This window comes from Lotus japonicus, chromosome 6 (assembly GCF_012489685.1).
Source record: "Lotus japonicus ecotype B-129 chromosome 6, LjGifu_v1.2".
Classification (NCBI taxonomy): Eukaryota; Viridiplantae; Streptophyta; class Magnoliopsida; order Fabales; family Fabaceae; genus Lotus; species Lotus japonicus.
In genome coordinates, this window is record NC_080046.1 from 54560503 (window position 1) to 54574638 (window position 14136).

At 35.9% G+C, this 14136-nt stretch overlaps 2 protein-coding genes across 2 annotated transcripts; one reads left to right on the plus strand and one right to left on the minus strand.

Moving 5' to 3' along the window:
* The first annotated feature begins 3938 nt into the window (after nt 1–3938).
* On the plus strand, nt 3939–9229 carry LOC130723610 (putative clathrin assembly protein At5g57200). Its single transcript, XM_057574716.1, has 15 exons — nt 3939–4091; nt 4251–4320; nt 4610–4707; nt 5179–5317; nt 5402–5529; nt 5612–5704; nt 5864–5914; nt 6356–6421; nt 6500–6565; nt 6664–6744; nt 6827–6904; nt 7289–7480; nt 7566–7644; nt 7928–8040; nt 8609–9229. Exons 1-15 carry the CDS (start codon nt 4002–4004, stop codon nt 9041–9043), a joined length of 1779 nt encoding a protein of 592 aa, XP_057430699.1. The 5' UTR covers nt 3939–4001; the 3' UTR covers nt 9044–9229.
* A 1291-nt stretch (nt 9230–10520) lies between these two features.
* On the minus strand, nt 10521–13922 carry LOC130724475 (uncharacterized). Its single transcript, XM_057575701.1, has 3 exons — nt 13439–13922; nt 11753–11905; nt 10521–10901 (listed from the first exon to the last, which is right to left on the minus strand). The coding sequence occupies exons 1-2, from the start codon at nt 13803–13805 to the stop codon at nt 11781–11783; spliced, it is 492 nt and encodes a 163-aa protein (XP_057431684.1). The 5' UTR covers nt 13806–13922; the 3' UTR covers nt 10521–10901; nt 11753–11780.
* Between the last annotated feature and the right edge of the window lie 214 nt (nt 13923–14136).

The following is a 14136-nucleotide window of genomic DNA, read 5'->3' on the forward strand; positions in this document are numbered from 1 at the left end:
TCCGGAACTTGAATTTCCAGAAAATTGTACAGGGATATTGGGTGGGCAAATATTGATTTTTGGGTGTTTAAAAATCATTCCCCAACGTCTTATAGAGTTATATGATAATTTATTGAAGGTAAAAAACATCAACGTCCATACATTTTTAACATTGTTTATGAGCAGAAGTCTAACTGTTTTATCATTCCAAAATATAAGCAAGTTTATGAAGCATTGGTAAAACACCTGAAAACCACATTAGGTGGTGGGATTGATAGTAGACTCTTTGTTTACATAAGAAAATATTTTTCAATGTTAAAATATTCTCACTCTTTGTTATGCAAATTTCACCACGGCCATTGGAATGACATCATCTGGTTTTATTAATTCTCATTCTCCAATGAATTTTATCAGGATCAAACATTTAGATGGAATTTCATCAACCGATAAAACAAAGCTCTGAAAGCCCTCCGAAGTCGTCAGTCATGACCAAGATCCCCGCACTATGACCCTGAGAATCTAGGTGACAAATACACAGCTTTCCTCCGAAAACCCTCAAACAAAATCTTTTACAGGCAAACTCTTATGCTAAATCAGGTGAAATAGCAATCTCTAAATAAGTCCTAGCTTCCGAACAACGACAAGAACATTTGTAGCCTTCTTAGTCTTCAACCAATATAGAGAGTCACATAGGAACTGTCCAATATAGTCTAAGTTGAACTTATAAAAATAATACTCAGTATCTGCGATGTCAAAGTAATCCCGGACATAATTTCTCAAGGAAATAATGGTGATTTTATTTTTAGCAAGATGGAGGAGGTTACATAGTTTTATGAGAACTACCAAAAACTCATCTTTTGATCGATTATACCCAAAACTAATTAAGCCCCTCGTGGCACCCACTGAACAAAAATTTAATTACGAATTGATTTTCTGGGAACTTATAAATGGATTCCAGACATGACCATTATTTCTACCTTTTTTATCCCTATATACTACCAGCATCGACCCCCTACAAGACCCGTAGAAAACATAACGATATGAAATTAAAGACAAGTGGTGGGAAGATCGACAATTGCAGCAAGAGTTTGAAGTGAGGATTCCATATTAGGAAACTTTATTTGATTGTCATTTAGGAAACTAAGAAGAAGGCGGTGGTTTTTTTTATAAGCCAAACAAGCATTAAAGGGTACGACATCCCAAAATACAAGGAAAAAGAAAAAAAAAACAAAACACACTAACTCGACTTGCCAAACCTACATAATGTAGTAAAAGGAAATGCTACCTAGAGAGCCCAACCAGCAAATAATAAATAAACATGACAATGTGAGGCTACACACACAACCCCTGAAAAACTACACACACCCTTATCATAATCCACCATGTTGATTTTGACAATCCAACAAACCCAAATAGTCACCACAAACTCCCACCGTATAATGGCAGAAAAGCAATGGTCATGACAGTTGCAGATGTAATTCATAGCAGTTGCAAACACAGTAAAAGTTGAGAACTCCACTCAAACAAAAGCAGCTAAGCCCACCAAATTTAGCCCTTAACTACTGCCACGACCTCCACTTAATCAATTCCAGGACAACATACACACCCTGCCATCGCTAAACACCACTTTGTTGCGCAACAACTAAATCGACCACACTATTGAAAGCCAAATCGAGAAGGCCCCTCTCTGTTGGTTCTTATTCTAGCCAAAGGAAAATTGAAGTAAGTGATCTTTAGGGACATTTAGAAGCACTGTTAGAACCCCAGCCAAACATAGCACTACTGCTAAATATCAAGAACAACCGGACAAGATAAAATGATATGAACACTGACCTCCACCTCAGACTGACATAGCTTGCACATAGTATCACTCTAGAACTGAATCACCTTACGTTTCCACAGATTTAATCGACTAGGAATTTTTACCAGTAAGAACCTCCATGGGAAAGCCTTCACATTCGAAGGCGCTGCAAAATGCCACACATGGCTAAAACCAAGAACTTGAGCAAGTGCTTCGGGACCCTGCAAAAAAGAGTAAAAAGTTTTAACTGAAAAAACACAGTCGGCGTTTGGGAGCCAAAACCATTTGTCATGAACCCCTTCGTCAATTTACTCTGATTAGCAGAGGAATTTCAAGTTTTGAGGTAAGGAGAGGAAAGAAAGTGTAACTGAAAATGACTCTTAAGTACTGCCATAGTGCTGAAGAAAATTTGGTTCTTTCTAACCCCTTGTCTCGCCCTAAAGAGTAATTGCTGATTGTAAGTGTTTTCGTATGCACAATAATAATTAAAATTAAACTATGTAGGTCTCATAATAAAGTAGTTTATTTTAGGGCCTGTTTGGTTTGTGTGTTTCCTGTTTTCATTTTCACTTAAAATAGAAAATGGAGGTGATTTACAAAATCAGAAAACCAAACATGACATACAAGTTAGATGTCTTATAGGGTTACATGTTGATTAACTTACGGTAAAAAACATCAAATGAGATGGAAAACTCGCTTTCAAGGTCCTATTTAAAACAACAAGAATGATAGCCAAAGCTTAGCAAGAAACCTAGCCTCCAAAACTTTGATATAAGTCGAGAAAAGAAAGTGTAACAGAGAAATCTTACTCATTATTTGGATTGTCTGCCACAAAATCCCTTGTAAGGTGGATACTTCGTGAACCAAGCACAACGAATTCAGTCAAATCATCAAATTCAAGAGCTCTTACCATGTGGTAGCACCTCTACAAGTGGTTCAAAGTCAGGATGCTCAAAGTATGTGTCAAGGTCCCCACCATTGTACTTAGCTAGTGTGATCATGTCTCTGACAGAACCATCTTCATATGCTCCAATGTTTCTCCACATGTTTTGAAAGTTTTGATAACCATGAGCTATTGCCATGACTTCTAAGAGGAAGATGTGAAATGTATCATAATCAATGTCCTCCCTCACAAAGTTGACCACCATGATATCCCCAATCTCCAGTATCCTTTTCTAAATTGAGGTTTCCTCCATGGAGTTGGAATTTAGGGTTCGCAGACCCCTCTTCAATTTCCTCTCCAAGATTTTTTGGTTGCTTATATGATGTGTTAGAGAGGAAGAGACGCAAGTTTTCTAGAGGAAGGTGGCAAGGAATAATTTGCCCGATTTTGGTAACAATTTTGACCGTGCTTTTTGGGAGGGAAAACTAAAACATGCAACGTAGGACGCTTGCGTGAAAAAATAAGCCATTTGGATTTTTTTGTTTGAGGGCCTAACAAAAAACTCTCTCAAGAACTAACTTGCCCGATGTTTACACATTCAAATCACATAAAGTACATTTTCAAAGTATGAGGATGAGATTGTGATAAGTAAACACATCCAGGGACCATAATGGCATTCTAGTAGTTTCAAAATAGTTTGAAATACTTTTGAAGTGTAAATACTAAATATAGATATATTTGAGTGTTTCACATTTTGAATATATAAAGCAAGCATCCCTGCATGCCAACAAGAAGTGCACAAAATCCTCCAAATCCACTTTCTTCTATAAAAAAAATTTTGTGTACCTCAATATATGCGAGAGTAATTTCATAAATAATCGTTTTCAAAAAAAAATCATAAATCATCACTTTCTTAATTATCAAAAATACCACAAAGCAATCAAAAGTGTCATACCATCAAAGTGAAATATATATATATATATATATATATATATATATATATATATGAAAATGTCATTTTGGTAAGCTTATTTGTTTTTGGTTACAAGAGGAAATGTATTTTGGTAAGCTTATTTGAAACAAAAATAACGCGTTTTTTTTTTTCTATTTTTAGAAAACCAATCAACTGATTCTGCTGACACTTTCCTTGGATGTGATCTAATTTCTCGTCAAATTTCACAAGTTAGTTAAGCCTGACACAATCTGAAAGTATCAAAATGCCCCTTACATAAATAGAACAAATTAACAAGAAGAAACAAAAGCACATTATTGCATGTTTCTCCTTCTTTCTCTCTTCCCTTCATCAGAATCATAAAACAAAACAATTTTTCATGAGTAATGGGAACGTTTCAGAGCTTCAGAAAGGCCTATGGAGCTCTTAAGGACTCTACCAAGGTTGGCCTTGCCAAAGTCAATAGCGAATACAAGGTGATTTTGATCCCCATTTTCGCATATACAAACTTATACATATGCATGAACATATATCTATATATGATCAATCTCTAGCTCATTGTTGTAATTTTTTCAATTGCTTTCTTATTCTTCCATTTTTTATGTTTTGATGATGGTGTTCCATTTTTTTTGAAGGAGTTGGATATTGCAATTGTAAAGGCTACCAATCATGTGGAATATCCTCCCAAAGAACGCCATGTTCGAAGTAAGTTGATATACCTCATTAGTCATCTTTGATTCTCAAATTTTTAAATTTAATTTATACCTTTTATGTGTGATCATGAAATTTGTTTTGCATAAGCTCTGAATTGTTATTCATTTTTCAAAGCTTCAAATTATCAAGCTATGCTTGTTCATTTTCCTTGCTATTATTTCACTAAAAATTTGAAATGGTTACAATAATGTGAAGTTTAAGGTATTGATCTAAATTGCAATGCTTATTTTCTCCAACACTCTTTTTTATATATATAAAACTTGCCTCAAATTGTTTGCAGAAATATTCTATGCGACATCAGCACACCAACCACGAGCAGATGTGGCATATTGCATTCATAAACTTTCCAAGAGGCTTGGCAAGACACGAAGTTGGATAGTAAATCCTTTTCACACTTAGCAGTTTGACATGTTTTCTTTTGAAAATACTAAGAGCTAAATGATAATCCAAAATTCAAAACAAATTAATAGGAACATGGTAGCACATTAGAAGTCTTTGAACAGTGGTGTTGGAGGTTTTGCTTTATTTGCTTTCCTCTTTATGCATGCTTATTTGGTATCATGCAGTGCATGTCATGAAATCCTTCTACAATCGATTCTAAAGCGTAATCAATTTTGAGGAGAATCTTTTGTTCTAGAATTCCTAATTAATTACGAGGAAAGAGGAGTTAATCCAAACATGCTAGTAGGGTGAATCGTCGTCTTATGGTTCTGATTCTATTTCAAAACTATTAAGATATGACATGTTCATCAATTAGCATCCACCTTGTATGATTTAGATAGAACCTGGACACAATTTTACTATGATAAAGTGTTTTCTTCACCATGTAACTGAGTAATAAAATGACAGGTTGCTATAAAGACATTGATAGTAATTCACAGGACTTTGAGAGAAGGTGATCCTACCTTCAGAGAAGAGATTCTAAACTACACACGTAGGGGACATATTTTCCAAATATCCAATTTCAAAGATGACTCAAGCCCTCAAGGTAATTTAGTCAGTGGATTATTTATAAACTCTTTTGTTATTCAGCATCATTTCATTTCATGACTAATTGAGTTTCTCTGTGCAGCTTGGGATTGTTCAGCTTGGGTTCGAACCTACGCACTATTCTTAGAAGAAAGACTTGAATGTTTTAGAATACTTAAATATGACATCGAATCTGAGCGTATAATCAAATCATCACCAGCTGCAACTAAAGTATATGACATTCCATGATCACAAAATTTTCTAAGCTTCTTGTTTCTATGTTTAGAATGTTACTAACTTCATGCCGTAACAGGGACATAGTAGAACTCGGTCAGCGGGTGCTGAAGATCTTTTGGAGCAGCTACCGGCATTGCAGCAACTTCTATATCGTCTAATCGGTTGTCAGGTATGAAAGATTCGGTACATGTGTTTCGTTGTGTCCTATGCAGTGTCATAGCCGGTCCTAAGCTTGGATCATGTGATCACTTAGTGGGATAACACTTTTGTTTATGTTTGTTTATTCTTGACTTAAAGATGACATTTAATTTGTTTTAATATCTTGTAGCCTGAAGGATGTGCTTACAGCAATTATCTAGTGCAGTATGCATTGGCCCTGGTATGTATGTTTATTATTTGTTCTTAGCACATAATAGCAGCTTAAGACTTATATTAAGTGGAAATTGTATGACTAGATAATTACGGATACATGTAGTCATGTGGTCATATATGCAATTAAACTAGTATCTTCCAATAAAGAGCTTTTAGAATCCTGTCATATGATTATTGCTACTAGATCATATCACTCCATTGAAGAAATGGATTCTGATAAGAGATAAAGAATTAAAGATTACAATGGCTTAATGAATCACATTATGTAATTTCTACCCTTTTGGAATTGTATATCTTGAAATTCAAAATGATTGCAGCCTAATTCATCCCCAACACCAGTTCTAATTCCCTGAAAAGAAATAGATTTTGATGATTTTTCTGGGATCTCTGTAGTTAGGCTTGTGTCTCTTTTTGTCACTTCTTTTTGTCTTTTGGTGATGTCATGTAGGTATTGAAGGAGAGCTTCAAGATATATTGTGCACTCAATGATGGAATCATCAATCTTGTGGACTTGGTAGTGTCATGTCAGTTTATTTTTCTATTTGATCATTTCACATGAATTTTAAATTGTACTAACTGATTCGAGTTGCAGTTCTTCGATATGTCAAGACATGACGCGGTGAAAGCTCTAAATATTTATAAAAGAGCTGGCCAACAGGTTTACACTGATTATTTTCTTTAGAGACATTCTTGTTGCAATTGAATGTGGGTTGAATCTTTTTTGAACTGATGGTTTTTCTTATTAATACTATGCAGGCTGAAAATCTAGCTGAATTTTATGAGTACTGCAAAGGCTTGGATCTTGCTAGAAATTTCCAATTTCCAATGCTGAGACAGGTTCTTTTTGTTTCTTAGTGTATACTTCATGTGATACAATGGGCAGAAGAATCTCATAGAGCTCTTTTACTTCAATAAACAGCCACCTCCCTCTTTCCTTGCCACAATGGAGGAATACATTAGAGAAGCACCCCAAACAGGCTCTGTAAATAAGAGACTGGTAAGAAAAAGTAATGTTCAAGTTTCTTTAAGAAAACGTTTGTATTACATGTATTCTTAGATTTGTATAAAATCTTCAATGAACTAGTATGGAAGTGGATTCCCTACATTCAGTCATCCAATCTTAGTCGCTCGATCAAGATAGGCCAGTTCGGATTTTAAATTTTTATCTACCGTTAGATCTTGATGAAATATATGAAACGACTGTTCTTAATCTGGCGGCTCAGATTGCGTGACTGTGTGAATACAGATATAGTTATCCCTGACTACAGGAATCTGAATCCATGAGAGAACTTGTTCTCATCAATTTAAATAGGTATTCTTTCAGACAAGCCACAATACATTTGTATAATTTAGTTCATTAATGAATTCCACTCAACACCAGGAGTATCAAGAAAATGATCAATCACCGAAAGAAGAATCAGAATCCAATGAACCCGAAGAGCCTCAAGAAAGTGAGAAAGAAGAAGAGGAGGTTAAGGAGGAAGAACCAATAGCAGAGGAAGAACAACAACCAAAGGAAGAGGAGGAGGTTGAGCCTCCTCCTTTGATATCAACTGATGATACAGATTTGCTGGTATGTTTTGGTTATCTGGTAATAATAATGTTCATGTGTTTATGATGTTGACTTTGATAGAGTATATTTGTTCACCTTTCTGTAGGGTCTAAATGAAATAAATCCAAAAGCTGCAGAACTGGAGCAAAACAATGCTATGGCCCTTGCAATCTTACCACCTGATGGTAAGGCCTAAAGTAATTGATAAATGATGATTGATTAACCTGTCTGGATACGTTCCAAAGAGCACTTATTGGAGCTTATATACTAAAAAACCGCTGAATAAGATCCAATAAGTGCTCTTTGTTCTACAGCCAAACACGCTCTAATAAATATTAATTGTTTTAGTACATGTCTTCCCAAAGTTCAAATACACCGACCTATGTATCAATCAGGCCTGAATTCATGGACTAAAGTTTACTTGTTTGATTCCTCATCCAATTCTAAGATTTTGAAAGTTTTATGCAGGCCATAATCCAAACAATCTTGCTTTAAGTAGCATTGGTGGGACAACTGGTTGGGAGCTTGCACTCGTCACAGCACCAAGTAACCACACCAATCAAGCACCAGATCGCAAAATGGTTTGTTTCTCTGCCTTACTAATTCGAATTGCTTATCTTCGTTGAGTTTGCAGATCCTATCTTTATTTATTTGTATAAATATAACATAACCAGTCAGATCTGTGATGAGTTGGCATGATTTCCATTCAACATAAATAAGTTACAAATACACTTTCAAGTAAGTTATCTATGTTATGTAAGTTTGTTTGAAAATAGTTGTACTACCAAATTTCCATATAGATCAATGATTCATGGATATTAAGGACAACATAGGCTATAATTTTGCATTCAGGTAAGAGTAAAAAAATAGACCATTCATAGAGAGAGTGTTGAACCTGCTCTCAAGATATCTTGCGTTCGGGGCAGTCAAGAGTCCACAGCCATCCGATCTTATTCACAGATGACTCAGACTTAAAGAGGTCATTATACCTTATAATAGTCTCTTTATATCTAAATGGTAGGATCTTGATCGGACGGTTGTAGTTCCCTGACTTCACCGAGTTCATGATTCTCAGACTGTAAGGAATATGAATTCCAAGTTACATGTCTCATTGCAAGAAAATGACATTTTCTTTTTTCGGTGAGTCAGGCTGGTGGTTTTGACAAGCTATTACTAGACAGTTTGTATGAAGATGATAATGCAAGGAGACAACATCAACTCCAAATGGCTGGTTATGGACATGGGGGAGTGCCTGTGGAAAATCCATTTGATCATTATAATCAGCAGCATGATCCATTTGCAATGTCCTCCAACATAGCACCTCCAACCAATGTGCAATTAGCATTACTGGCACAACAACAGCAACAACACCAAATGATGTACCAGCAGCCTCAACAACAACAACAACACATGATGTTCCAACCACAACATCACAACATGATGATGGTCCCTCACCCACAACATACCCAATACCCTCACCAGATGCAGAGTGGGGATCCTAACAATCCTTTTGGAGATCCCTTACCTGTGCCTAGCTATCCTCACAGTTCCTTGCCTCAACAAGGAAATTACAATTTAATGTAGAGTTCATTTTTTCTACTTAAACCTACCTACCCTCTCATCTTCAAAGCTTCCCACACCAAACAGAAAGTTTTCTTTTGTTTTCCTGTGTAGCATCACCTTCTGTTGATGAAATTCTTTAATTGTTGAACAGTGAACAAGATATGTAATTTTTTTATTCTTATTATCTAGACAAATAAATGAAAAAAGGTCACTTATATAAACTATGAACGTGGAAATATAGTCAAAGTTGTTTCATATATTACTACATAAAGATCATTTATTCCCTCTTGACATTGTGATTCACATGCATACTTTAGAGCATATGTGGTTTCACGATTTACACATCATTCAAGACATTTATTCAAAAGCTAAGACTTGTAACTTCTTATGAGAATTAATTCTAGACCATTTCACCATGTAACCAAACATGCCACTAGATGTGTATAATGTTGTATCTCCGCAAATTGTATGAGCATTTCACCACTATCAGCAAGGGATGTCCCTATCCCTAGCTAAATTTCTAAAGACAAATAATAAGCTTTGTTTCATTACTTGCAAGTCAAAAACAAAACCAAAAGTGGCACGAGTCATTCCATTCCCAATTTTGTTGACTCACCTCACTAGGGCAATAGACATTTCATGAAAGCTCACTAATAGTGTATTTATTTTCCAATTACATTCACCCAAACCATTTTGTTTTAACCGTTTTGGAGGAAATTATTTGAACTAATCTTTTAATATAAGCACATATGCAGGTGTTTGGATGTAGGTAACATAAGTGGCGGAACCAGAAATTTTGGGAAGCTGGGGCAAATTTATTATTGAGTCCCTAAATTTTGTCTTACCTTGTAAATTTTTCATTTTCTCTCATTTTTTTTACCCAAAAACTTACTTGATCCAAAGAAATATTTTCTTTTTTTTGTTTGAGGTAGGGCAATGGACCCACCAAGCCTGGTTGTGGATCCGCCACTAGGTACAAGATTTTGCTTACAAAAAAAATAATAGCGTACAAGTTATGTTACACGTATTTACACGTATTTTCATAAGTTATCTAAATTATGTTATGAATAAAGAATAAACGCTTGTGACTTCCTATAACTTATCTTGAGATTACTTTAAGAGAAATATTATTGTGCTCTCTGCATTTCTCAACATTACAAAACGATTGTGCTCTGTGCTTTCGTAATGAATAGCATAACTCTAACTCATTTTCTTGCTTTTTCGTAATGAATAGCATAGCTCTTACTTTAATAAGCTTATCAAATTAACTTATGAATCAATGTTAATTCCATTTAAAAAAATGTTAATTCTTATAAGCCCTTAATTAAATTGTTTATCCCAGCACACCCAATCATTTGAGATAGATTTACACCTTAAAGTAAAACTTGAAATCTAAACACAAAGGGAGCATAACAGAATTGATAAATTGTGTGTAAAGGATTTCTTGATTCATGACACTGACTATTTGCATGCCCCGCAGCCACTCACTGGGAAACTATTTCGATATAACTTCAATGCAATGCAAAAATTACCAACAAAAGTCTTATTATATGTACATCAATGAAATATATGCATTGTACTGAGCACATGCTCCTAATCCTCTACGAAGTTTGTGCTTTATTAGTTGGATAATAAATACATACATTCACCCTACAAGGACTCAACATAACAACGTTGCAAATATTCAACATATACTGGTTTGAAACTAAAACCAAAGTTGAGACCATGTAGAGTGAGAAGGGTTAATTCCACAACTACCACCAGTGCTGTATCAGCGGGAATCTCCATTTGCACAAATTGTCCCTCTCTGTCTCCTCCTCTGTTTTTTCCTTTGGTGTTTTTGGACTTCTCCATAAGCTTAGGTTGCACCATGAAAATCCTACATAGTCAGTGTTCAGCAAGGTATTATTATATGGGCATGCAAATAGTTACAATCTAAAGAGGGTGCTCAAAATAAATCACGCAAGATTCTTATCAACAAAATCATATGATTGCCAGAAGCATTACTTTGTCTTACAATTTGGGAAGTGCTCAGTTCCACACAAAAAAGGTTGCGTCAGAATGTCGGAAAATACTAACTTTACCAGCAAACTGAGAGCAAGACCATTACAATTTGTCTTACTTTCAGGGATATTATCTTTGATAAGATATTTGTGAAAAGAAATCTAAATTTTCTTATGTATCTAATTAGGATTTATCCAGGAAATTTATTTATCTAGGATGTTTGTTATCTTTCAGTTATAAATACCCTTTAGGTGTCTTATGTTCTTCATAGTTCATACTTCTGCATAATTGATAATTGACAATTCGTTTTCCTACAGAAAGTATATCAGAGAGCCAGAGGAGTACTCTCTGCCTCAAAAGAGCACTCCACATGAAAGAAAAAAAGGAAATTACACATTTAAAAAACCAACAAAACATTTTAATATATCCCTATACATGTTTCATGGTTGTTAAATCCATCTCTCTCCCCATTCAGTTTAATACTTTTCTTGTCGAAAATCGAAATCAAGCACAAATATTAACAAGGAAGGCTGGTTGTAAAGTACAAGTATACAAGTTGTGAATCACCCCCCCCCCCCCCCAAAAAAATTTCCTTTCTTTTGATCCCACATGCATCAACAATAGCATTTCCAATGTTGCCCATAAAAACATAGAAAATTATTTCCACTAGTATAATGTCATCATAAAAAAAAAAAAGTAATGTCCAAGCTAAAGAAGCTTGCTTACCACAGCAACTGGCATAGCTAATTGGAGATTATCCTTCCTCATCTTCTGAATTAGCTACATTATCTGAAAATGTGATAACCTTCACTTTCACTGTTCCCTCTTCGGGGAGATTTAGCTCGACACCAGATTCCCCGCTGTGAGCAGGTGCATTCCCTGAAGTTGCAAAGACAAGAAAACAATTATTAGAACTTGTGAGTCATAAAATATCATTATATTTTTTACCCACCCCAAAGCGAGAAATGTTGTCATTGTTTCATTTGCAGTCTTCAGATGTAGAATAATTATTGTTTTCTGAAGTAATGTTCAGAAAACAATTCTATACAGTGTTTTGGATAGCAAATAATCATGTGCTGAGATACCATTCACTGGCCAGCAATTGCCATTGGAGTGCATGGAACAATCCATCCCATTGTAAGCATACTAATAGTAAAGGGCCAAGAATGTGGAAAACACAACACATCAGTTATTATTTTCCAAGCTACAAGTTTCAAACATGCAAATGACACAACCATGCCAATCAATACTAAAACCTAAACTAATAGCAGAAACTATTTTGAGCATTTTCCATTAAACAGAAGTCTAGACATGAGGTATTCACAAATACATAGCACTCAAGTCATGCTGCTAGAGGTATAAGAGGATGAGTTGCACTTAAGTCAAGCCGCAAGAAAAATCATGTGCAGTTGCTATTAGAATCCATTTGTATGCTTGTTGCTCCAGCACGGACCCAAAACTCCAGGTTCTAACTTCTAAATACCAAAAAGAAGAACCAAACACCACACCTCAAATCAATAAAAAGAGCACCCCTTGTCTTCATTCCTTTATTACTTTTCTTTAAAACTTTGTCACAACTTTCTCAGCTCCTTCATTCAAACAAGACGTTTGTCAATTTTCAAATGGCAGCATTTATGTTGGGAATTTGGATCGATATAAAGAGATGGACTTGAACGAAATCTCAATAGAGATTACTTTGCATTGTTTAGAATATGATGGGCCGGAATGGAACGCAATATCATATAACACAATTCAATCCAATCAAGGTGGAATCAGGTTTATAAATATTGAGGTAGCAGCCTTAGAAGAGAAAAGTTATCCTCAACAGAGAGTGCTCAAATGTTTGTATTCGCCTCCCTTGAAAATTCTATACCACCTCCTCCAATTGGCCATTGTTAATTTTTCCTATGGTGATTAATTTTCACCCCTTATCCATTCTTCCTGGTTCCATATCCAATCCCCACATTTTTCTTCCCCTCTTGAGTTGAAGAAATTAGATGAAACCATAGTAGTCAATCGCGGATGACCCCCAAAAATGAAATACCATACAAGGGAAGGCCGCTTTTGGCTTTCGCGGTCTGCCGTGACCGCTACACTACGCGACGTCGCGCTATTGATAACTATAGATGAAACACCATTAAATATCTAATTCCATTCCATTCCCTTCAATCACACCCCACTCTCCTCCACTCTCCATCACAAATCTAAACCTACCTCACATTCCATGAATCTCAACAACAATTGCCACACCTTCCTAACAACAAATCAACAAAAATACCCAAATCATCTCATCTACCCTAATACCCCAGATACAAAAACCAACTGAAACAAAAATGAAGCAACAATCTTTACAACAACCCATCATCCAAAAAACCAAGAAAAACATCAATTCATCATCAATTCATCAAATACCTTGAAGAAAGTACTTAGGGTCAGGCCAACCATGGTGACTTTCAAGGTTGAGCGCATCTTGGGGTTGATCGGAGCTATTGAATCTGTGAGCCAAGTGAACAACGCTGGAAGGAGACGGGCGCGGTGGGACCCAGAACGAGTACCCAGGAAGAAACGGAAGCCAATCGGGTGTCGCCTTCTTGACCAGAATCCTCTGAATCAAATCGTCGAACATCTTCAAGGTAACCTCGTGTTCGGCGTCAATCTCCGTGAGTGTGGCCTTGGTGGCGCGTGATGATCGGTGACGGTGGCACACCGCCATGGAATTGGACGACGGGAAGGGATTCCGGTAGAGGGGTTTCACCTTCGAGAAGAACGCGGAAGCCATGTTGAACGAACGGTCACGATTGGATGATGGCGATGAGAGAGAAAGAAGAGAGAGAGAGAGAGAGAGAGAGAGAGGGGGGGTGGTTGGTCGTGTTATTGGAAAACTGTGGGTTTGGCTGTGAGGATAAAAATCATCAACAAAAGGGAGTTTTTTACTTTTTTTTGCAAATTTTACCTCAATGGTTGATGTTAAAAATAATGGTTGAGAAATTATTTCTAACATAAAAGGTATAGAAATATCTCAAAAAATATCTTTTCAGTTATGATTTTGTTTATATAGGATAGTGATTTGTAAGAAATTTTGTCAAGGTTTTTTTCTGGGTCAACATCAA